Raw genomic sequence first — 24,164 nt, forward strand, 5'->3', positions numbered from 1 at the left:
TTCCCAATATGGAAACGAATACGTAAGCTCTATAGCCTAATATTTATATGCGGTAATCCGCAATGCCAACAACGGCGAGTTCTCTTCTATCTTCCCCTTATGTTTGCTTTTTCGAAGCACGATTATTTGCGTGAGCCGATCAGACTCTACTTGGTACTGGGTTGTGAGGAAGGATGTGCTCTGTTCGTGGGGAGCCCCCTTTTCGTTGTGGCCAGGTAACTCTGCTGTTGTATAGAGACCAGTGCGTCCTACTGATAGCTCACCCAGCGAAGGAAACACTGGAAGCTCCCCAGTTTGTTGTATCTGGTGCTGTTGTTGCTGAAGTGTTCCAGAACAAGGCGACTGATACTTAGTCGCAGTGTTTGCAGCCCTTCTGCGCCTGTGCCTTCGCACGAAAACGAAGAAGGCGATACTTATGAGCACAATAACAGCACCTAGGGACGCCCCGACTGCCAGACCGACTTTGGCTCCTTCAGAAAGACCAACTGCGGCTATGTCTGTAGATTTGGGAGCAGTTGCATTGGTCTCCGTCGCAACAGTGGTTGTTGAGGAAGGCCGCGAACGCATGCTCGCCGGCAAGTCGGTTTCCCTCCAGACCACCTGGACCATAGGCATTCCCACGGCAAACGATGTCACCAATGTGCCAGCGCCCTCCTTGTTGAGGTACGGGCTGGGCACGGGGACTTGGACACCGACTGTGGTGCTATCGCAAACAACCGCACCGAACGGTGTGGTTAAGAGTCGGCGGCATTGGGGATAGCCCACCATGCATGTATAGCCTCTGCGATGACAATCCAGTCGTCAGAAAGATACCGATGACAGGAAAGAGTTAGATGAGGCGAGGGCCGTTCTTCTTCTACTACTTACTCAGGACAGCACCCGGCCGCCGGCTTCCCGGTCTGCACCCTCATGGGATCCAGGAGCGCCAGCGCCGCGCCGACTTCGCCGTACGTTGCGGTGCAGGCCCTTGTCCAGCCAAGGGGGCAGGCAATTCCAGGTGAATAGAAACCCCAGTTGTCATACCAAGAGGCCGTCGGCGTCGTCGCGTCCGCCGTGCGCGGCGGGAAGCACTCGTGCGCCTGGTGAATCCAGTAGTTGCTCTGGGCGGCGCTGGCGGTCATCTGGCAGGACTGGCCCTGCCATAGGTCGCCGGTGTAGGACGCGTCCCTTCGCACGACGACGGAGCAGCCTTCGGGTTGTTGCCATGGCGTTGTCAAGGGGCCGAGGATCTGGCGCGCCATCGTTATGGTATGGGAAAGCTAGGGGTTCCTTTCACGGGGCGCAGATCGGAACATTGGGACGGAGTGGACTTAAGTACGGAACTGCAAAATGTTGAGAGAAGTAATGGACATGGTAGTAGACCTGCCCGGGACTGCTTGTGGCTTTTTCTTTCCTATGTAAGATGAAGCCACCTGGGGGCGAACACGCGGCAACTCCGTTCCCTTGGCCCCCTTCACGCCCCTAGAAGCGCCGGTGAGGCTGGCGGCGAGTTCGGATCGGTATAGCGAAGTATGATTTAATCATATCGTGTCAGCAAGGCTCAAAGGCGGGCGGCAAGAATGCAAAGCGTCAAAACTGCCACGGCGTGAGAATGGTGTGTTACGGATGATTCCGTTGAGGGGGGGGCTGCGATCCTGCTGCAAGCATCCTGAAGGATCGGATAGGGGTACCCTGAGGCGCATCCGCGATGGGAGATGAGGTGCTCTGCCGTGAGCACATCTACCCAAGCCACCTCGAAGACGTAGAGCGATTGCGATGCGTGACCTGTGCGTCTCTAAGAGATGTGGCAGCGAGCGTATGGGCGCCTATCGTCCATGTTGCCCAAGAATCAATAATATCGCAACCGCGATCAATCAACCCGTAACTTGCAGGATAGATTGGGCGAATTATAATGCTTTCAATACCGTAATCCCAGACTGCAATTCTTACAGAAACAGGGTGAGTTTCGGAGGGAATCACTACAGTTGGCATCCTATGTCGCCTACTGCAGTGGCGGCGTTGTTCTTTGAGTGGTTGTCTGATGCATGCAATCAACCACTACACTTGCGCAATGGCCCCACCTAAAAATGAACGGAATTGTCCCGCCCGCATTCGACAAATTTCCCACCCACAGTCAGTTCGAATATTGTTCGAGATGCTGTATGTCTGCGACATCTAGACATTTTATAGCGGCAACCCATGATCTTTTGCTTTTTATAGATTTTGTTCCCTTCCAGCCATGCACTCATAGAATTGTTTTTGCCAAGTGAGAAACAAACCACACACACAATGTCCTCGTTCCTTTCGCAAGCCACCTCGAATACAAAGGTGCAGTTTGCGACAACGGCGGTCGTCTCCGGCGCTGTAGTTGCCAGCGCTATCCTGGGCTACCAACAATTACAACGGAATGAGCGCATAAACAAGCTCAAGGACTCGATACCCTCGCTCGGCGCCGAGGGGGTGATTTGGGAAAAGTGAGCCCGCGCCTTTCGCGAATGAGCTGCTGAGTCTTGGGCCGAGCTGATCTGGAATCCCGAATAGTTGACCAACTACGGCGGTGCCACGTCGACCGACAAAGAAGACCAACGTAACGAGGCCCTCGCACGACGCGCACAGGCCGGCGACTACGATGACGAGTTGATCCTCGAGCAGCTGGCCCGGAACCGCGTGTTCCTGACCCCCGAAGGTCTGGACAAGCTCCGAAAATCCTTCGTCGTAGTGGTCGGCTGCGGCGGCGTCGGCTCGCATGCCACTGCTACCCTGTCGCGCTCCGGCGTGTCCAAGCTTCGGCTCGTCGACTTCGACCAAGTCACCCTGAGCTCCCTCAACCGACACGCCGTCGCCACATTGGCCGATGTCGGCATACCCAAGGTGCAATGCCTTTACAGGAGGCTGATCGCCATTACGCCCTGGACCCAGTTCGACCTCAGGCAGGAGAAATTCTGGGATCAGGCCGCCGATCGTTTGCTCGCGCCCTGGAAGGAGACCGGCCAGAAGCCCGACTACGTCATTGATGCCATCGACAATATTGACACCAAGGTCGCGCTGCTGAAATACTGCCACGACCACCAAATACCAGTCATATCTGCCATGGGCGCCGGCTGCAAGAGCGACCCTACAAGAATTACTGTAGGAGATATTGGAAACAGCACAGACGACCGCTTGTCAAGGGCTACCAGGCGTCGGCTCAAGTTGTTGGGAATCACAAGCGGTATTCCGACCGTCTTTTCGACCGAGAAGACAGGCGATGGCAAGGCCGAGTTGCTCCCGCTCCCCGAGGGCGAATTTCAGAAGGGATCGGTTGGAGACCTTGGCCCATTGCCAGATTTTCGAGCGCGAATCTTGCCAGTCTTGGGTACGATGCCGGCTGTTTTTGGCTACACAGTAGCAAACCACGTTATACTATCTATAACCGGCTACCCCATGGACTATCTACCTGCTAGAGGACGCGAGAAGATGCACGACGGTATGCTCGCCGGCCTACAGTCGACCGAAGAGAAAGTGGTCCGGTATGCAGCTGGCGGTGATCCAGCCGTCGCTGTGGGACTTAAGATACCCATCAACATCGGAGATGTGGCCTTCCTGACCGAGGAAGTATACAGGGGCCGGAGCGCCATCACGGGTCTGACTAACCGGCTGCACCTCATCCGATGGCGAAAGCCGAAGAGCTCGACCATGATCAAGATCGGCGATGGCGAAAACGCGCAAAAGTCCTCCAACGTGAAGCTCAGCGATCTGGTCTGCATGACCAAGGACGAAGCGCTGCAGCACGAGAAGAAGGTGCTGAAGGAAGGCCAGGAGCCCGAGGAACTGTATGACGCAGCTACGATAGAACGCGTAGAGGCGATGCTGAAAGACGCAACTGCCCATGAAAAATACAGATAAAGCAGCCGCCAGGCCAAAGCACCTCAAGCACGTTAAACATTCCTGATTTTACTGATCACGTTCCCATATGTGCTCCCGGTTTACTGCATCAACACGAACTGTCGCATTGACTTGAAGATCTCTCTTCGAGATAGGGCTGACCGTGTGACTACGTCCCAATGTATCTATTCAGGATGCGGCTCAGCTGGAACCGCTGGTGCACTGCACCATGTCCGGGGTGGAGTTCGTAGTAAGTTCAGAGTACTGCCATCACTGGCGACTGGTGATTGTGCTGTTGACATCTACGCCGCAGCCTGGTCAAGACAACCAACTTGCTGCTTGGTGTCTTAACTTGATCTGATAGTCATATCATGGGTGTGTCGCTCAAGCTGGATCCTCGACAATTAGATTATGGTAACGGTGCCGTGTCACTCCGGATATGCTTTCTTACCATTGGCAGGCAATCTCTCGAAACATGTTGTCAAAAAGAGAATGCGGCTTTTCGGATTACGAGCAAAGTCTTTTCCACGGGTCCTTGGAAGTTGGTTCAGGGAAAATGGTGGATGTAGGTTTCTAACCACGCAATATGTATTAATGGCCTCGAGGTATCACTATCTCCATTTTACTTCGCTATGCTCCTCATTGTCGAAATTGTCTTATTGCCATTTGCTTCACCTATAAAATGAAGGTAAATCGCATTCATATTCACCGCCAAGGTTGTGCCAAGGTGTATGCAACATCTTGGCTTCTGGATCAGGCACTATATCCGGCACGGCAAGAAACCTGGGACCATTGCCACGGGACATTGCTGCTGCTTCTTATCAGAAACACCGAGCCAACGGGTAGCCGAGAAGTAGCCAGCTGAGCCGATTTGCTCAGGGCCTCAGGAGCCCACCCGACAGCCAGGATCGGTGAAATTGGTACGCGCAGGCAACACCTTGGCAACTCCAACCAACTGCCTAAACGAGATAGGGACGCGGAGACGATAATCATCGACATTGAAACTACTTCTTCCATGATCCATTGTGCGATATTGTACGACTTGCGATTGCCTGGGGTTATCTCACACGCATATTGCGCTGCTTGGCAATGTCACTGTCTAACGTGATACAAGTAGCGTGGAGGGCGCGGATGAGCGTTACTCATCCTCTTTCCTCTTTTCAAGCAGCTGAATTGTCATCATGAAGTTGTCAAAGATCCTTGGGGCAGGCGGTCTTATGCCTTTGGTGTCTGCCTGTTTCTTGCCAGGAGAGGAAACTGGCGATGGGCGCCACCATCTCTATCGCCGCCAGGGGAACAACGACACGGGCTTTCCCATCGGCTCGGGCGATCGCTTCGAGGGAGGAGCCAAGTTCCCTCGCGGCCTCGGAACCCAGGAGCCAGGAACTAAGCTTGACTCGCTTCTCAGCGTCGAAGAGATAGAGAGCGCAATGAGGGGTCTCGTCAGCGAATATAACATCGAGACGTTCACCATGCCATACACCACTTTCGAGAACAGAACTATGCTCGGCGGCAAGGTGGGCGGGAGTGGCAACTGTTCCGAGGCGTATCACGTTTACTTCAATGGTGCGATCCATGCACGCGAAAGAGGCTCGTCAGATAATCTTCTGTACTTCATCTCCGACCTCCTGTATGCAAACAAGACCGGGACCGGCCTGACGTATGGTGGACGGTCATATTCGGCTCATGATGTCAGCCGGGCATTGGCCGCTGGCATCGTCTTCGTACCTCTTAGCAACCCCGACGGCGTTGCGCACGACCAAGCTCAGGGCAACTGCTGGCGCAAGAACCGGAACCCGGCCTCGGCAACACCTGGAGATGATCGGTCCGTCGGCGTTGATCTGAACCGCAACTTCGACTTCCTGTGGGACTTCCCGACCAAGTTCGAGCCCACTGTCGCCCCGAACGTCGCGTCGAGGAACTCCTCGAGCGAGGCCTTTTCTGGGACCAGTGCCTTTTCAGAGCCGGAAACGCGCAACATCAAATGGGTCATGGACTCGTTCCCGAACATCCGCTGGTACCACGACCTCCACTCCTTTGCGGGCGTGGTGCTCTACAGCTGGGGAAGCGACGAAAACCAGGCGCGCCAGCCCGGCATGAACTTCCTGAACTCGACCTACGACGCGGTGCGCGGCCTCATGCCGGATGACCCTTCCGGAGGCATCGTGTACGGCGAGTACACGCCGAGCAAGGACTGGTCGGAGAACGTGTACGCGGCCATGCGGACGGGCAACGCGATGGACGCGGCCACTGGCAGGCACTACGAGGTGCAGCAGGCGGCCTACCTCTATCCCACGTCGGGCGCGAGCGACGACTACGCGTACTCGAGGCACTTTGCGGACCCTGGCCTGAACCTGATCCATGGGTTCACCGTCGAGTTCGGGTTTGGCAACGAGAATTCGTCCTGTCCTTTCTACCCGACGGCCGAGCAGTACCACTTGAACATGTTGGAGACCGGGGCAGGATACATGGAGTTCTTGATGGCCGGTACGGAGATTGGTCTTGGTGACGAGGTTGCTTGCTCGTCGTAATATCATCCAAGTACATTAAACCAGTAATGGATCTTATCTCAATGCTTACTTTCGGCAAAGGAAGGAGAAATGTGATTTCGGGAAGGGGCATGAGAAGATTGTAAAAGACAAAGTCTAGCGGCTCATCACCCCGCCTGGCTGAAACGGATGCCAATGCTGGTTAAGGCCAATTACAGCACATAGAGCCTGGGGCAGATTTGCAAGTCAGCTCATCATGTCGATACGCCTGGAAACTTCATGTCGGATATGTAGTCCATGTATGTAGTCATCTCTACATTCGACATTTCCCTAAAGTGGACGTGGTAATGCAAAGGGAGAGAGCTTCTCCTCAAGGTGTCATCATGACTGCCAAGTACCGGCGCTAGTCAACCCGCTAGATGCTGTCGATTTTCTGTTTCGCCCAGGTCACGACTCGTCGTCGCCCATTTCCACCAATCAGCATCCATGGATCGCCCGTGTCCAGGATCGTCCGACGATCCCACCCACCCCCTAATAGACAACCCAAACACTAACCCAGCTCTCCCGCACGATGGTCATGGATGGGCTGAGATGAGCGCCTCGACCGTCTCAAGTATCAGGTGGAAAGTCTATGGGGTTGGGTGGCCCGACTGCTACCTTCCTTGGTTGTCCGGTTGTTTGTGCTCCCCTTTTGACAGATTTCCGGCCCCTCCCGACCATCGTCGAGATGCCGGTTGTGGAACCTGGTCACTCTACTCGAGAACCGCTGGGTAGGAACAGGCTAAGATCTTCTAAAACCTTGACCTTGAAAGTCATGCCATGGCTGTGGCCTTCGGCGGCACCCCGCTGCCAGCACCATAAACACATAGCCCTGCAGGGAGCCGCATCTTAATGGGGAAGATCCACGAATGAACAGCTACAAAACGAGCAACAGTCCATCCAGCCAGTCTCCCGCAAGCTTGGCAGGACCTCTTGGCATCCAGGTTCTCGAGATGGCCTTGTCTGTCTGCCGGAGATGCCCCGGGGCCATAGCAAGCATGGGGTGACCTTGTATAAAGCAGGAACGGTGCCGTAGAAACTCTTGGGTTCTGTCAGCCACCCCTTATCGCGCATTCCTTTTTCACTCCGATACCTTCCAGTCTTTTTGTTATTTACCCAACCTTTATCGTTTCAACATGAAGTACTCTGCTGTCCTCGCTGTATTCGGCGCCTCGGCCGCCATCGCCGGTCCTGCTTTCGAGAAGCGCGCCACGTTCCCCGTTCCCGCGTCCAAGGGCTCCGTCACCTTGAAGGCGCCCCAAGCCGTGTCGGGCACCTTCGATGGCGGCATGAAGACGTACGGTCGCGGCGTCAAGTGCACTGGTCAGGCCGAGGGCGGTGACTCGGATGCCGTGTTCCTGCTCGAGGAAGGTGCTACTCTCAAGAACGCCATCATCGGCGCCGATCAGATCGAGGGTGTCCACTGCAAGGGCTCCTGCACCATCGAGAACGTCTGGTGGACCAAGGTCTGCGAGGATGCTCTCAGCCTGAAGGGCAATGGAAACGCCAACGTCATCGGCGGGTAAGATACCACAAGCACATACAGTCGAGACACATAAGATAAGCAGCCGGCTAACGATGCTTTGTGATAATAGAGGTGCGCAAGGCGCCGAAGACAAGGTCATCCAACACAACGGCCTCGGCACCGTGTCTATCGACGGCTTCACCGCCATGGACTTCGGCAAGCTGTACCGCAGCTGCGGCAACTGCAAGACCATGGGCCTCCGAAACGTCAACGTCAAGAACGTCAAGGCCTACAACGGCAAGGTCCTGGTCGGCATCAACTCCAACAAGGGCGACGTCGCCACCATCACGAGCACCTGCGCCACCTCGGTCAAGCAGACCTGCGTCGAGTTCGAGGGCACCACGCCCGGCCACGAGCCCAAGGAGATCGGCAGCGGCCCCAGCGACCACTGCAAGTTCACCGCCCTCAAGGCCTGCTAAGCATTGGAAGTCAGCCAACCAAGTACGAGTTCTGGCGGCTCTGCTTAACTTCTCCTTTCGCACGAGATGCGACAATTACTTGTTCTCTGTATATATTATAAATTGACAAAGGCACTGGTCTCCTTGCCACTTTCAATAGGTTTGGTTTCGGTTTACGCCGTACGGATGTTCTATTTTCAAGTGATGTCTTGTCTTGCAGATCCCTGGTGCTACGCTGACGACACTCATATCCACTCGAGGTTATGGGATGACGGAAGCGCATGTACGGTTTTCGCGAAGCATTCAGGACAGCAAGCGTGTGACTGGCGATAACCTCGTTTCGGACATAGATTGAATGGTAGCAGCGTTTCAGCCACGGTGATAGCGGATATTGTTCAGACTTCTGCCTATAAGCGCTTTGGGGAACACAACTCGGAGGTAAAAGCATCGGGTTCGGAGTCCGACCTAGAATATGCAAAACGCCTGCCAGAACGCAGATGAGAATGCCAGCTTCTTGCAGAACCTTACTGGAAATCTCGGTACGAAATGCAGTATTTGACCCCAATAGGACAACCGTCGGCTCCAAGCCCGGACCGGAGCGCCCGGAGCTTGACGGACTTAAGGCAACAGCACAAGGATGCAACCTGCAACACCACCCTAGCTTTCGCCAAAGATCACAACCTATTTACTCTATGCCACCATGCGGGGTTAACTCCGGAAAAGAGACGGATCAACTATCTGACATCATGCGTAGGTATACTCAAAGACTGATAGTCAAGGGGTTGTGTCGCCACATATAAATACTCCCGTCAATCGCCTTAGAATAATAATGCTGTCACGAAGGAAAGCAAAGGCTCAAGAAACCCCCCATCCTACAGTCTATTTACCTCCAGTCTGATAGTCTAGATTCAACAAACGTTGCCAATACCCTAGTCAGTCTACAAGATGTCCAAGTACAACAAGTTGGCGGGCAAGCATGTCCTCTGCATCGGCGGCACCAAGGGCCTAGGCCGCGGGACCGCCGAGGCATCCATCGAGGCCGGCGCCCGCGTCACCATCGCCGGCTCGTCGCAGCACTCGGCCGACACGGCCGTGAACGAGCTCAGGGCGCTCTACCCGTCCGCCTCGATCGCCGGGTTCGGCTGCGACCTGTCGCACGACACGGTCGAGCAGGACCTCGAGGAGCTCTTCAACCAGGCCGGCGGCCACGTCGACCACGTCGTCTACACGGCGAACGACGGGCTCACCATTTGCGACCTGCAGGAGCTGACGCCCGAGATGATTCGGAAGGCGAACCATCTTCGCCAGGTCGTGCCCTTGATCCTGGGGAAAGTGGCCGGGCGCCGCTTGCCCAAGACGTGCGAGGCCAGCCTGATCCTCTCGACAGGCGGCATCGCCGAGAACCCGCGCCCGGGCTGGGCACTGATGGCCTACGTGGCCAACGGCATCGTCGCGCTCACGCGCAACCTCGCGCTCGACCTCGCGCCCGTGCGCGTCAACGCCGTCGAGCCCGGGTTCGTCGACACGGAGCTCTGGAAGGACCTGAGCGCGCAGGACAAGGCCGACATGATGCGCGCCATTGCCGACAAGGTCCCGACCGGCGTCGCGGGCCGGGTCGAGGACGTCGCGGAGGCGTACCTCTACCTCATGAAGGACCGCAACGCCACGGGCGAGATTGTGAAGACGCGGAGTGGCGGCCATTTGGTCTGAAGATGAGTTAACATCTTTTGTGCTTTGATTGATTCAACCATGTGCGCTCAAGTTGGGAGGGGCCCATACACGTTGATGGAACAATATCATAACTTTCGCCTTTCCAATGTATTTAAACTTGAAAAGGATCAGTGTACATAACTATGACATGAATATGTTGATTGGTGTGTGCTCTCTGTTAGATCTCGTCCATCCTAGATTCCAAGTTGCCGATCGCATCTCCGTGCTGCTTACTACTACAACCTTACATCGGCGTCTAGCCGAAACTTGATTATAGATTTTTGAAAGGTAGGAGTTCGAAGACAAATCTCGAGGAAGCATTTTGAAGTTTTTTGCGCCAAGTGAAAAATTGCAAGCTTCGAGTATGACGGTCAAAATGATATAATCCTAGATACAAAGTCTTGTAGACATAACCGTCCATAACGGTATAAGCCTATCCCATATAGTGTAACGGCTAACATACCGCGTTTTCACCGCGGAGCTCGGGGTTCGATTCCCCGTATGGGAGAAAATTCATTTCCTTTTTGGCCCTACTCGAGTATGTGGCTCCAGAATGTCTGACTATCGCTTTCCTAGACAGTTTATTTGAGTCAACTGCGCATTATAACAGTTGTGCGGCTGAGCTGGTATACACCACATTCGGAATGCGTGGAAGTATAGAACCATTTCGATGGTTTTTGAGGACCAAATTGCTGCTTTATTAATGTGTAATCCGGTCGATTGGGTAACACAATGAGCCCCCTACTTCGTATGATGCGGACTGGCAGCAGGCGTTAAGCTCCCGGGGCTAAGGTGGGGTAACACTGGCACGTATCTGCCTGCAAACAGAGGCAGTGATACCAATAGCACCTGAACTCGGTACCTAAACCACCATCACCATCCATCATCAGAGGTGCACTTGTCCTCATCACTGAAACTCTTCATGATAAACTTGCATTTTCGAACGTCACGAGTTGCCAGATCGGTGCTCCGAGACAGATGCACGTTTAGATACTCGCCAAAGCTCACCTCTCACCTCACCAGCCCAGCCAACCAGCCTCGGCGCATGATGGCATCTTTTAACATTAACCATGAGCAGCAATCCGACATCCCCGTCACACTGCCTGACGGCTTAGAAAAGGCAACCTTCCTTGCCTTTGCCCCGTTCCAGGTAAGTAAGCTACTAGGTTTTGTTGCAATCCGAGTTTGTGAAGTTCTCTTGCATTGACGCCTGTTTGCTAGAATTGGCTGAGCACCGTCCAGCGGTCGCTCAAGTTACAAGCTCGTCCCACACATCCCTTCAACGATGACCCGTACTCGCTCCGCAGCATCACTGTCCAGTCGTACGATCTCTTCGGCGGGAGCCGTTTGGGATTTCTCAAATTCAAGGCCGAGGTCTCCAATACCGCGGGCGAGAGCTTGCCAGCCAGCGTGTTCCTGCGCGGGCCCAGCGTCGCCATGCTGGTCATCCTGATCCCCGATGACGTCGAGCGGGGCAGCGAGGCCGAGGCCGACGAGCGGCATGTCATCTTGACCGTGCAGGCCCGCATCCCAGCCGGCAGCCTGGAGTTCGTCGAGTTACCGGCCGGCATGGTCGACGATGGGGGGACGTTTGCAGGCACAGCGGCAAAGGAGATCAAGGAGGAGCTGGGTCTGGAGCTGCCATCCTCCGAGCTGACGTGCATGAGCGACTTGGCTCAAGGCGATGCCAGCACCGGCTTGCCGGCCGATGAGGGTCTCCCGGCTGCCATGTATCCGTCCGCTGGTGGCTGCGATGAGCACATCCCGATCTACATGCATGAGCGACGAGTGCCCAGGGAGCAATTGAAGGACTGGACAGGCAAGCTAACAGGCTTGAGAGACCATGGCGAGAAGATAACACTGAAGTTGGTGAAGCTGAAGGATCTTTGGAAGGAAGGGGCACGAGATGCTAAATGCTTGGCTGCGGTGGCATTGTGGGAAGGCCTCAGGCGTGAGGGCAAGATCTGATAGCTATGGCGGCCAAGGCTCTTCCCTTCATGTTAATTGCATGCCTCATTTTCCTTGCCGGGAAATCAGTTCCGGGCCCTTGGCGAACGGCGGTGGATCACACGCCGCAACCCGCAATGCACGAACGCACCGATTACTCGAGTGTCCCTTTCGCAATTCAAGTACAGCACCTCGAATCGTGAGAATCCAGTGGCCAACTGGGTGATCTGAGTTGCACAGTTTACGCCGTTCTTGCAACCTCCGGCTCCGTGATGCAATCGACCAACAACATGGCCAACTGCAATAGCCAGATATCCACGGCTTTGCAGCACGGCATTGAGCTGCCCAGCAACGTCCGATTCGGGGTATGCCAAGACGATTACACGATCTGATCCCCAAAAGCAGATCTGGTAATGCAACGTCCTTCCCCAGATTCAACCGCAGATTTACCCACTGGCCCGAATACAACATAGAGCCAGAAGAAATTGACAAATCACTTTTGACTACCAGCCATGCACGATCATAGATTTCGTTATTGATTGGATCTTGGACATAATAGATCTGTGAGCCCCCAGCAATCGGGCAAAGTATCCATATTTACCTGGATGACGCTGATCATTCCCCATGCCAAAGAGTCTTGCGGAGATGTCTTATACATATATACATATATATATGTATGTATGTATGTACGTATGTATATATAGCCAATGTCTCAATGGGTTAGACATACGAGTCTCTGCACGAAGCCAGCACCACAATGATAGCATAGTACATTGGATCCTGAACCGAGATGGCACCAAGTATCTACCACTTAGGGGTTGCCGGCCTTCTGGCTTATACAACTCTGGCAAATCCCGTCGCGCCTATCTCACTGAGACAGTCAGGAACCTTCGTACCCAGGCCGGGTTACTTTCCGGCTACAGGCGATGATACCATTGCAGGCGGTATCTTCTGCATTCCCCTTCCTGACCTAGCTGCCTACCTACAGCGTACTGGCAACAACCCGGGGGCGACGGGCAGTGAATCTCCAAGGTGAGCCATCAAACCATAGTGGTAGACCTCTTATCATGTCCCTACGCAAGAGTCGCATACTAGGAGTTCTAGTAGCGGGCGTCTCCTACTTCGCCGTCGGTGTTCTAGACTGATCAATACGACATAGGGGCCAGGGCGCCGTCACCCAGGGCTCCGGCCCGTACCCGGCGCAGATGACCACGTCGCAGGACCTGCCGAACCACACCATCTACGCGCCCATCAAGCCGCCCGCCGACGGCGTCAGCATGCCCTTCATCGCGTTCGGCAACGGCGGCTGCTCGACGGTGGGGTCCACGTACCGCAACTTCCTGACCGAGATCGCGTCGCACGGGTACGTCGTCGCGGCCGACGGACCGCCCAACGGCGGCGGTGGCACTAATGGACAGAGCCGCGTCCAGGACGCGCGCGATAGCATCGACTGGGCCATGAAGGGTGGCGCTGGAAAGTACGGTACTATTAACTTGCAGAACATTACCGCGGCGGGACATTCGTGCGGTGGGCTGGAGGCTATGAGCGTATGTTCTCCTCCCTTATTATGACCCCGAGTCACAATACTCTACAAACCCAAAAGAGAAAACAGGGCAGTAAGGGAAAGAAAGCCTGACCAAAGTTGACTAGGTGTCGTACCACGATGAGCGTGTCAAGCGTATCATACTGTTGGATATCAGCATCTTCCAAGACGACCGTCGTTATTTACTGTCGGAGATCAAGGTGCCCGTCGCCTGGTTCGTTGGTGGGCCCAAGGACATGGGATACCCCAATGCCGAGAAGGACTATGCATTGTTAAATGCAGGGCTTCCATCCTACAAGGCTAGTCTAGACACCGGGCACGGCGACACATATGTGAGTGGAGCTCAAGTTCTTTTGCTGCAGTCAAGGACCATCCTGCTGACCTCGAACCTAACCCAGTCCGCTACCAATGGAGGCAAGTTTGGCAAAGCTGTCGCGAACTACTTGAACTGGCAATACAGGAACGATGCTACGGCTAGATCTATCCTGCTCGAGCCTACTTCGGCAGGCAGCCTGGTGTCTGATCACTGGAACGTCACTTACAAGAACTGGTCCTAGATTTTCGTAAAATGCGCCCATGGTTTTAGTCAAGAGGGCTGATCAAACAACCCCCTGAACATGCTTCTGCTGAGAAACGATGACGACTGCCTCGTCTATCATGAGAATCTCTGAATGTGGGTATGCCGTGGCGTAGTCGTTAAGCCATATAGCATTTACAAGAATCCTCGAGCACCCTCAGGAATACCAGACCACGTTGGCACAGCACCCTCCGCCATCGGGGATGTCGAGATGCGCCACAACGCTCGCAGACTGGTTATCGTCCGCCATGCGCCAGATCTCCACCGAGCCCGTGACGTTCTCCGTAAGGGCGGCGACGCGGTCGTCGAAGGGGCTGGGCGCGATGGCGTTGGCAAACCCGCCGCTGGTCGCCGTCTCTTGCAGGAACATCTGCGCCGCGACCTCGCCGTCGAAACGCAGCGCGAACACGGAGACGTACCCCTGGCGGCTGGAGTCGCGCGCCCGGTTGGACGCCCACATGAAGTCGCCCGACGCCGACATGAGGACCTCGTCGGCCCAGAAGTCGGCCGCGTCGTCGCCGCTGCGCAGGAGGGGCCACTCGTTGTCGGTCGCGTGGGGCGTCATGAACTCGTCGGAGTCGAGCCAGAGCTGGATGATCTTGGAACTCGCCTCGCACACCACGTACATGTAGAGGCCCTGCCGGTGCACCGCAATGTGGCGGGGCCCGCAGTGCCCGCCTTGCTCGTCCACGGGCAGGACGAGCTTGTCTACGGGCGTCAGGGCGCCGGTGTCCTTGTCGCGCGAGTGCGTCCAGATGGCGTTGCCGCCCGTGTCGGCCGAGTAGACCACGTTGGCGATGGCCGGGCTCCAGGTCATGCCGTGCACGGCCGACCCGGGCAGTTCGTACGTGTAGTTCTGCACGATGCCGGTATCACCGCCACCGCCGCCGACCAGCGCGCCCGTGCTGGGGTCCGTGGAGAAGACGGTGCCGCACCGCGCGTCCCGGTAGTATAGATTGCCGTACACCGTGTACGGCGGGTCGGCGGCCGAGAGCACAAAGATGGCCGAGCCGGTGCAGCCGCCCCCGGCCAGGACGGTCGCCTGGTGCGTGAGGGTGAGGCCCTCGTCCTCGACCGCGTAGCTGACGAAGGCGGCTGGCTGGACGTCCCAGGCGGTGCCGTACAGGGTACGCTTGTCTTTCTAGAGAGATTGGGCCGTCAGGAAACGAGCATTCTCGATGGTGATGGCCCTTTTTTTTCTTGGTTGCCAAGCATGGCAAAACCTGCTACTGCTTGAGGGGGGTGGGGGGTTGGATACTTACGCTGAGGGTTAGCCAAGAACTACCGACGGGAGTCGACATGTTGGCCAGTCCGGTGAGCTGGTTCGTCTCATCGTCGAAGCTGAGTGTATAGATACTGTTGGTAGAGAAGGTGCCAACCAACAGGTAGTGGATCGCTGCCGTGATGGCTGGCGTCCAGAGGGCGACGAGTGACAAGAGCATCTTCATAAGAGCCATTCTTCTTTTGGTGGCAATGAAAGCAATAGAATGGGGGCAATTAAGCAGAGGAGCAGCTTACGAGCTTTGCTTTTCTTTCCTTCTTGGCTAGTGGCCGTGGGGGTCAGTCTGCGGGAGTATGCACTCGGGTACACGGAGAAGCACTGCAAGAAGCGATATTCAATGCAGTAGGGTCTGGCTTGTTTGTGTCCCCTCTCAGTGTATTGGACTCACCGTATGTGCTCCGATGGGTGACCAGCTAGTCCTGAACCAGATGCTTATGCAGATTATATGGAGGAGTATGGAGGAGTATGGACGCTATGATTGGTACGGCTAATGTTCTGCTCCATGATCTTGCTGGATATGGTGGTATCCGTTGTCATTTCGCACACAACTCACTCCCATCAACTCAAGGAGCGTGCTGTGGCGTGACCAGGTAACCAAGCAGTGTGGTGATGTTTGACTTCTTTTCCTGGCAATCATGCTGTCAGTTCTCGAGTGCCATGGCTGTTTGTACCGAACACCGACACAAACCCGGCTGTGTTCGTCAGTTGGTCGCTTGGCAATCCAGGGAGGGATATCTCTTATCGTTTGCATTGGTGCTTGTCTTGTGTTGCTAGATGGCTCAAGCTGTTGGTACATAATCCGGCTCTGTTGGTCATCCATTAGGGGCATGGAAACAACGTGAGGAACCGCATCGCATCAAAGGAGGCTAGTTCCAGTATTGCGGTGCTCTTTGATTATAGAATATATTTCTGCAGTCCATGTAACATACATCAAGAGAACTGTACCGTTTTTAACTACCTGGTATAGAATCTGATAGTGACCAGTCGATCCACACTACGACTATAGCCAAATCAAGCCACTGCTATATCCTATCTGCAATTTTATCACCAGCCACAAAGGCTCTGAACCGTGGGTCACAAAAGCCACAAATCTAATATTACAAGCTGCTAAAGGTTTGAAGCCGTCCTGCGTTAATCCCTTAAGTCACAATGTGAATACAGTTTTCCGTGCAACTAGAATGCGGTAGCCGATGGAGCTTGGAGGATGTTTGCACAATTTTAGGCCATTGGATTGCGTTACTCCTGAGAAGGGGGTGTGGCAGTACTTGTTGTACGGTTGTGTTGTGTGCGAGCATAGGTATAACTCAGGATATCAAACTACTTAGGTACTCATTGAATCCATATCATACGGACTGCTGCAGAAATCAAGTGTATGATTCCAGCTCTGCTTAGTGATACTTTAAGGGACAAGCCATATCTTGACAGTGTCAGGCTCAAGACTATCTTGCCCAAATACTTTTCTAGTTACGTCGTCTATCTCGACTTTCACGCTGTCCTCTTCACTGCTTAGCCATTGGCTATATGGATTCCGCTACTCTGAACTGTAAGGCAACACTACTGGTATGGGCCGGGTGTGGATGGCCAAGTGGTGCAGTTTATCGATACACGAAAGTTCTCTTGGGCCATTGATGCCTTCAAGGGACGCCTTTACTCGTTGTATCTCTTTTCGATTCTCCTGGGTCAACTATTCGCACTAGACTAAAGTAGATAGAGTACGACCACGGATGTCTGTTTGGGGGTGTACTGGGGACTACAATGCAAAGGCCAGGAGCTCCTCGGGCCTCATAGAACGATTGGCATGTGTGCATGGCTCTGAAACCCTTAAGCTGGTCTGCCGAGGGCACGGCACACGGTTTGTCTGCTGGCAGGCAGGCAGGTTTCGGTTTCGTAGCAACGCCTGTTAGTCTCCAGCTAGGCGACTGGATCAAGGTTAGTGTTCTTGTCTAGCCTGCCAAATAGGGCAGCTCGGGCTTTTAGTCGGCCGCGAGGCGAAACAAGTAGCAGGCCCAACAATGCTATGCTGGATGCAGTCGTGGTGGACTAAGGAAGATTACCTAGTTAGATTTGATCTCCATCTCGAGGGTACACTAGCTGGCTGGATGGGCGCTTCTTAGTCCGTCGTACTGCTCTAGACTCGGCTGGTTCTACGAGCCATAGATGCCCAAGGCCTAAGATCCATTCATGGGTGCGGCGTCGCCATCTGTTGTCGACTCCGAAACCGTAGGGTTTTGCTAGATACCTAGGTAGCGAGATATGCTCGAGTCCTTGGGTCTGCCGGTGACACAACTACCGATCTACCCGAGCCCCTTTTCGTCCCACTTGCATGCGTCTAGTGGAGGCCCATTGGCCTGATTCATCGGGTTCGGGTCGAGAAGCCCTGCCTGAGTCGTTAATTGGTCGGGAGACGCACGCTTCCACTACCTTCTTTAAAGGGCCTGTCCATGCCTAGGTCTCCATGTTTGCGAGACGGTGCTGTGGTAATATGGGAAGGGCCGGCTACTATAGACATGGAAGACAGTGCAGGTGGCAGCTCGACATTCCATCCAGGGCTCGGGGAAGAAGTGCCGTGGCTTGGCAATTGCTGGAATTGCACATGAGGCTTGTTAAGGTTGTATCGTTCAGTCCACCGGGAGTGGCAGACCCCACCGTTTTAGCTGGTTCAGAACGGATTTAGCACGTACTACTATTATGGGCTGGAGGCCAAGCGAGCTGTTAGGTCCTCCAGGACTCCTGTTGCAGACTCGCTGTGCCGCCTGCCTAGCTCTCACCAGAAACCGTCACGTGCCCTCTAACGGAAAACGGGACCATTGCCGTGTTGGAACCACGCCTATAACATCGCAGCTAACCTGGACGGCGCTACGATTCGCTGCCGTAATCAAAGGGGTGGGAGAGCGTTTACGGACATGTCCGTTGTATGGAGAGGAGATGTTTTTCCAGAACCAGCCAAGACCGTGATGAGAAGACAAATGGCGCACTACCGTTGGACTGGAAATGGATATCAGGCTGATCAGGTACAGAACGAACCAGGTGCATGGGCATGGGCATGGATATGTACAGTTGACAGCGGGAGGAGCTTCCAAGTTGACACCCAGATCGCGAAGCAAATCTCTTGCTGCGTTGCATTTGGAAGCAGAAGCTGTTCTTATACGTCATAAATTCCCGGTTTGGTGGATACATGCACTTCCAGCTTGCTCCAATGCGGAATCCCCTTTTCCATTTGTCAGGTAGGTCACAGACAGGGAAACTCGCATACAAACAAACAAAAAACTTGACGTATGCAAGACAATGAATCGAGACCTCGGCCTTTAGACAGAACCCCTGCGCGGCAATCTGAGTGGTGATCTGGATGGATCAATATGCTTACTGAAAACATCTCGGCCTTTCGGCGACGGAACCGCCCTCGTGCAGATGCCTAGGTATATGTAGGTACCTAGGTACCCAAGACGAAAAAATGCAGCAGGAAATCCGCGCTTGGCGAATGTGCTTCCGCTGCCGTGTTTTCCATCGCGAAACGACAGAACACGCGGTTTTTATCTTTTTCTTTATCGGCTAGGCTCGCTACGCCAATTCCGCGCTCCATCATTTGCAAAAAGACCCACCCTCTACCCACTTGGGCCTCTGACTGCCGCATTGAGCAGAAAACAGTGGCAGCGGAAGTTGCGACGTGCAGCATCGCCCTTTCCCTCTGCAGCTTTTTTCTTTTTTCTTTTTTCTTATCTCTCTACGTAAGTAAGTGAGAATGCCTCCACCCCCAAAACAACGGGAAAAAGGAGCACCTTGATCGAACGGAAACGAACCACTGTGGTTTTTCTTTCATTTCGACCGTGGAGGCCCTGCCATCATACCATCGAGGCCCTGCCCCAACATATTGCTTGTTTCTCTCTGCCAAGCACCAAAACCCGATTTCGATCACCCACGCGGAGTCGGACTGCGTGCCAGGCTCATGGGCTTCATTTTGCGTCGTCTGTATCCATCCTATTCTGGGTATCGTCTGTGGGCAAAGAGGACTCGACCCGCAGCCCCGGTGAGCCCTGTCAAGATGCAGGGGGGGGAACCACAACGCATAATCGCCCGGCACCAGCTCGAGTGGCTCTTCTATGGAGCTGGAAATCCCTGTAGGGGCTTTAGGGGGCCTCTCCCAGGGATGGCCTGTCTGCTCCTGACGATTGATCCAGGTGCATCGTAGCGAAGCCACCAAAAGCTTGGGATATGCACTCCCGCTACCGTCCTGTTGGCCGTTTCGATATGGTCAATGTTACGAGAGTACATGAAACTGCAGATCGAATCGGGCCTGCGCCGGATTGGGATAGACGACCTTGTGAAGTCGCATCCAAGACTGACGCCAACGACAAAAAGCAACGACTAACTAACCCCAGGGCTGGTGGATGCTAGATCTCTTGTCAGACGCAGCGCGGGAAATCCATACGGGGTCAATACCCTGGGCATGTCCGTGCAATTCCGCAGAATGTGATGAAGGGTCGCAGTGTGTCTGACGATGCGATAGCCCTAATAAGCCGTGGTTATGGGTGATTAGTGACCCTTTCTACCCCATTGATCCATGTGATGATATGCGCTCTCTGTGGATTCAGCAGACGACTGATATGCTACATATATATGGGCCGGGCAATAGTGGAGGACGACTAGGCCCGGCCTCCCTCGTAAGGAGGAGGCGAGATTCAACCGGTGCATGTGGGCATCTCCCAGGACTTGTCGTCTTCCCGGCCGCTTGGAGTTCAAGAACAAGACTACCCCGGGATTTTGGCGGAATTTAACGCACAGTTTCCCCTCAAGATCTGCCCAGAGCTCGTCCATTGTTTCTTCTGGTATTTGACTTTTGGTTCCTTGTGGTCAACTATTTTGAGTTTTTGTTTTGGTTGGCTAGGTACTCCCATCATCATGACCATCTTCCTGGACGATGCTCCGCATCTCACCGGCACCGTGATCACTTTGATCATCCTGGCAACTCTCACCTTCGCCATGCGTGTCTATTGCAGAGTCACCAGGGCAAGCTGGGGCATGGAGGATTCCCTCATGGCGGTAGCTATGGTATGTCTACTTTTCGCTTTGGCTTCTTCTGTTTGGCTTCGTCATGCCCACCTTACTGACTTCTGCTTAGTTTCCATTTGCCGTGTTGTCGATATCCTGCCTGGTCGCTTCCTTCAATGGGGTCGGCATCCACGCGTTCCGGCTCCAGCAGCCGGGCAACGAGAAGTACATGGAATCAGGGCTCTTTTGGTTCTTCATGTTCGAGGTCTTCTACTGCGTCACCATCATCCCTGTCAAGCTTTCGATCGGCTACATGTTGGTACGGATTGCCCAAAACAGAAAAGCGTATATCTGGGCGCAGTACGTTATCATGGCCATGTTCACCCTCATGAACTTTATCGCCGCATTGTACATCATCTTTCAATGCATGCCAGTGTCGTAAGTTCTCAGCTCTAGCCCTAGCAGTTTTTTCCTTCTTTTTCCTTCTTTTTTCTTTTTTGCATTTATACTAACTTCAGGCTCCTAGTGCCGCTTGGGATTCCGAACTCATGGCTGAAGGAACCCACTGCCGGGACCCGGCTATTCTCGCTGATGTAGGTAACTCTTGGCCGTCTCATGGGATCAGCAGTCGGCTGCTGTACGAGAGGACTTGTGCTTACTATTTCCTAGATCTACTATGCCACGACCGCCGTGAATATCTTCACCGACTGGGCTACCGCTCTCATGTTTGTGGCCCTCCTGTTGACGTTTGTCGTGTACTATACTGATCAATCATAGGCCCATTCCTCTCTTATGGAACGTCAAGCTCAACCGAAACGCAAAGGTGTCAGTGGCGGCCATTTTAGGCCTTGGAATCTTGTAGGTTTATGCGATCCCACTTGCGGCTTTACCCCCTTCGCTAACCAAGATCGCAGTGCGTCACTGTCGGCTTGCATTCGTTTGAAGTACACGGTGAACCTGACCAACTCCGACGACTATCTCTTGTGGGTCTCACTTGCTTCTCTTCACCTACACCGAAACCATTCACTAACAATCGTTTTTGTAGCGGGTTGTGCAACATTGTCATCTGGGGGTATGCCGAGAACGGCGTTGGTGTGTTTGTTGGAAATCTCTCCACCTTGCGGCCCCTTTTCCGCAAGATGCTCTCGCTGGGCGGTACCGACGACTCGTCTAAGCCTACTGGCTATGGCGCCTCGAATATCCCAAACAAGCAGCACCCGTACCAGTCGTTCGACAACTACGAAATGGGCTCCGGCACCAGTGGAATGCACGGCGACCAAGTGACTACTACGACTCAAACAAGAACATGCAAGATCCGAGGGGGCTCGCCCAGCGAGGATAGTTACTTCGATGGCAGCGAAACCGAGAGCCAGCAGAAGATTGTGAGGCCAGATTCTGTTTCGGGGAAGAATGGAGGAACCTTATCTCCGGGGATCGTGGTCAGCCGGCAGATTGAAATTAGTAGGTAGACAGTCACGAGCGGCGAATTCTTTTGTTTCAGCAGCTTGGACTGGATTCAATGAGGCATGCAGCAAATGCTCGTTTGTACGAGCCAAGGAGCGTGGTTTACTATGCACGAGATGACAGCGTTGTATTTGTATGGTTGTTACGTAATGCTGTCCGGATCAGATGGCAAGGAGTATTGATTTATACAATAATATCTTTAATTTTTATTATATCTATTTTATATATATACGGTCTATTTGTGGATGATATGATTACTAATAAGAGTATGTATACCTCGAAATTGCCAGGTCCGAGTCAAGTTTTGGTATCTAGGGCTGAACCAAGATCCTCGATGGATATGCTTGACTCATGACCCATGTAACACACCCCTGTTGCTAACGGGCCGTCATGGTAACGGTCTTTCCGTATTTCGGCTGTCTCCATCGGAGTATTATTTTGTGAAACGTTGACCTAATCCTTTCGGCATCATTTGGAGGAATCATCTCTCACGAAAGTGCTAGACGACATGGACGGGACTCCAATACCACCAGGAAGCTCAGGAGCTGTCAAGACGCCCATACGGAAAAGAACCGCCGTTGCAAGGACCAAAGCGGGCTGTGTTATCTGTGAGTATGGCTTCGGCGTTCTTGAGAACAAGTTTCGGGATCTGAGCCCCGATAACCTAAGGAAGGATATATATGTCCTTTTTATTTGCGGGAACAAGAAAAGTCGAAACAGATGATGATAAATAAACATGGCGTCCGAACCCGGGGCACTAATCTGTACAAGCTGGGCCTCCTACCACGCCTTATCCGTTCTTGGCCGAAGTTTTTCACAATACTCCAGATTTGGTAAGGCTTTCAATCTGGTTTTGATGTCTCCCTCTGCAACCATGTCATCAAACATGACTAAATCCTCAAGCAGCGAGTCCCTCTTGTCGACCGCACCCAGGGCATCCAGAACAATGTGCGGTTTGGTCCAAGAAGACCCGAAATCAACCAGCAGACCACCGCGGAAATTCTCCAACCGGATGTCTCTATTGAATATGTTCAGCCGGTTTAGGGCTCTGACTCTTCGAAGCACTTTTGTCAGCGATCTGGCGGTAACTCCACTGCTCTCTGGCGCCATGTCCTTCACGATTGCACGAACGCGGCCATCTTGACCCAGAGCCTTGCGTAGGCTATCGTCGAGAATGTCGATTCCCAAATCAACCCCCAATTCTGTCAGAAAGGTCTCGTCGTCTTTGCTCAGGTACAGGTAACCGTGACACTTGACGGCCAGGGCGCTCCTATTGCCGCTTTTGCCACGAGCATCGTGAATGCGGCCATACGCACGACATTCGGCAAAGAATGGATCGGTGTAGCACAGGATTTCCTCCAGTGGTATATCCTCTCGCAGCAGGGGCCCCCAATAATATGCGTCCGAGTATGGGTCGTAGAATTTGAACTATACAAGGCTTTAGTTCGGGTATTGCTATCGCGGCGCCGCTGTACTACTCACGACTTTCAAAGCATAAACCCGGGACTCTATCGTGACTTCGAAAACGGCGCTCTGGGTGGTGGAGGAATCACCACGGTCTTCATCCAGTCGTCTTCCCCAAGCAATCGAGGCATTCTCGCATTCAAAAGCATGGAGCTTGGGGCCCTCACAGCGTGGTAGCAGGTCGTTGGCGACCTTGTGGCTCTTCGTCTTGCCCATCTCGCGTACCGGGCCACCAAATCGAAAGCCAGCCTTTCCCAGAGATTGATAGCTCGGATTTCTGCAAAAAATGAGAGCTGGGCCGCCCGGTTAACGGCGGTTCCGCTGGGACTCTGCCCCCTTCCCAGCGTACTGCCGCACGATGTTGCATCAATATCGAGAGAAAGCGGGGTTGGAACCAACCACTGCGTGCATGGTATGCAAGCTGGTTACAATGCGCAATGTTTGCGAACGCCGCCCATGCAGCACAAGATCCAGGACCAATGAAGCCCGCAAGAGCACCACCACTTCCAAGGACGCGATACGACTTTCACCGGCAAATACTTATCCGGAAACGTGTTCGTCCCGAAGTCGAGGCAACTCCCGGTGCAACTTCGCTGACAGCTCGAGCCGAAGCTGGAACTCGGTCTCAGGTTTTCCAGACCTTTCTCCTGATTGCAATTGTTTCTTTCGGGCAGAGGAGAGATGACTGCGTGCTACTAGCAGCCACGATGGCAGTAGATACCAGAGCCAAAACAATCCTCGAACTCCTCACGTCAGAAAACTGCCAGGTCGTGCACGAACCCCCAGCCAGCAAGGCAAATACCACGAACCGTGCGTGGTACAGCCCAAGCCAGCTAAAGGAATGGAAGGAGTTCAACTTCCACAATCTCGAATCCATCTATGGTGGTAAGCTCATGG

At 53.8% G+C, this 24,164-nt stretch overlaps 10 protein-coding genes across 10 annotated transcripts; 7 read left to right on the forward strand and 3 right to left on the reverse strand.

The window, feature by feature from the left end:
- Positions 1-36: 36 nt before the first annotated feature.
- Positions 37-1,241, reverse strand: PG986_003286 (p63 related protein; the record flags this gene model as incomplete). Its single annotated transcript, XM_066839508.1, has 2 exons — positions 37-781; positions 868-1,241. The coding sequence occupies 2 exons, from the start codon at positions 1,239-1,241 to the stop codon at positions 37-39; spliced, it is 1,119 nt and encodes a 372-aa protein (XP_066704572.1).
- Positions 1,242-2,268: 1,027 nt separating this feature from the next.
- PG986_003287 (uncharacterized protein) lies at positions 2,269-3,864 on the forward strand (the record flags this gene model as incomplete). The annotated part of the gene is made up of 2 exons (XM_066839509.1): positions 2,269-2,439; positions 2,521-3,864. 2 exons carry the CDS (start codon positions 2,269-2,271, stop codon positions 3,862-3,864), a joined length of 1,515 nt encoding a protein of 504 aa, XP_066704573.1.
- Positions 3,865-5,024: 1,160 nt separating this feature from the next.
- On the forward strand, positions 5,025-6,374 carry PG986_003288 (uncharacterized protein; the record flags this gene model as incomplete). The annotated part of the gene is made up of 1 exon (XM_066839510.1): positions 5,025-6,374. The coding sequence occupies one exon, from the start codon at positions 5,025-5,027 to the stop codon at positions 6,372-6,374; it is 1,350 nt and encodes a 449-aa protein (XP_066704574.1).
- A 1,133-nt stretch (positions 6,375-7,507) lies between these two features.
- PG986_003289 (pectate lyase E) lies at positions 7,508-8,315 on the forward strand (the record flags this gene model as incomplete). The annotated part of the gene is made up of 2 exons (XM_066839511.1): positions 7,508-7,893; positions 7,967-8,315. The coding sequence occupies 2 exons, from the start codon at positions 7,508-7,510 to the stop codon at positions 8,313-8,315; spliced, it is 735 nt and encodes a 244-aa protein (XP_066704575.1).
- A 924-nt stretch (positions 8,316-9,239) lies between these two features.
- PG986_003290 (uncharacterized protein) lies at positions 9,240-10,004 on the forward strand (the record flags this gene model as incomplete). Its single annotated transcript, XM_066839512.1, has 1 exon — positions 9,240-10,004. The coding sequence occupies one exon, from the start codon at positions 9,240-9,242 to the stop codon at positions 10,002-10,004; it is 765 nt and encodes a 254-aa protein (XP_066704576.1).
- Positions 10,005-11,052: 1,048 nt separating this feature from the next.
- PG986_003291 (uncharacterized protein) lies at positions 11,053-11,972 on the forward strand (the record flags this gene model as incomplete). Its single annotated transcript, XM_066839513.1, has 2 exons — positions 11,053-11,154; positions 11,226-11,972. 2 exons carry the CDS (start codon positions 11,053-11,055, stop codon positions 11,970-11,972), a joined length of 849 nt encoding a protein of 282 aa, XP_066704577.1.
- Positions 11,973-13,156: 1,184 nt separating this feature from the next.
- Positions 13,157-14,051, forward strand: PG986_003292 (uncharacterized protein; the record flags this gene model as incomplete). Its single annotated transcript, XM_066839514.1, has 3 exons — positions 13,157-13,498; positions 13,602-13,826; positions 13,893-14,051. The coding sequence occupies 3 exons, from the start codon at positions 13,157-13,159 to the stop codon at positions 14,049-14,051; spliced, it is 726 nt and encodes a 241-aa protein (XP_066704578.1).
- Positions 14,052-14,228: 177 nt separating this feature from the next.
- Positions 14,229-15,513, reverse strand: PG986_003293 (uncharacterized protein; the record flags this gene model as incomplete). The annotated part of the gene is made up of 2 exons (XM_066839515.1): positions 14,229-15,212; positions 15,334-15,513. The coding sequence occupies 2 exons, from the start codon at positions 15,511-15,513 to the stop codon at positions 14,229-14,231; spliced, it is 1,164 nt and encodes a 387-aa protein (XP_066704579.1).
- A 4,736-nt stretch (positions 15,514-20,249) lies between these two features.
- On the forward strand, positions 20,250-21,808 carry PG986_003294 (uncharacterized protein; the record flags this gene model as incomplete). Its single annotated transcript, XM_066839516.1, has 7 exons — positions 20,250-20,399; positions 20,470-20,777; positions 20,866-20,932; positions 21,009-21,064; positions 21,117-21,197; positions 21,254-21,322; positions 21,385-21,808. 7 exons carry the CDS (start codon positions 20,250-20,252, stop codon positions 21,806-21,808), a joined length of 1,155 nt encoding a protein of 384 aa, XP_066704580.1.
- A 775-nt stretch (positions 21,809-22,583) lies between these two features.
- Positions 22,584-23,483, reverse strand: PG986_003295 (uncharacterized protein; the record flags this gene model as incomplete). Its single annotated transcript, XM_066839517.1, has 2 exons — positions 22,584-23,231; positions 23,286-23,483. The coding sequence occupies 2 exons, from the start codon at positions 23,481-23,483 to the stop codon at positions 22,584-22,586; spliced, it is 846 nt and encodes a 281-aa protein (XP_066704581.1).
- Between the last annotated feature and the right edge of the window lie 681 nt (positions 23,484-24,164).

The sequence above is a fragment of the Apiospora aurea genome (genome assembly GCF_038362705.1).
Source record: "Apiospora aurea strain CBS 24483 chromosome Unknown utg000002l_segment0_segment0, whole genome shotgun sequence".
Classification (NCBI taxonomy): Eukaryota; Fungi; Ascomycota; class Sordariomycetes; order Amphisphaeriales; family Apiosporaceae; genus Apiospora; species Apiospora aurea.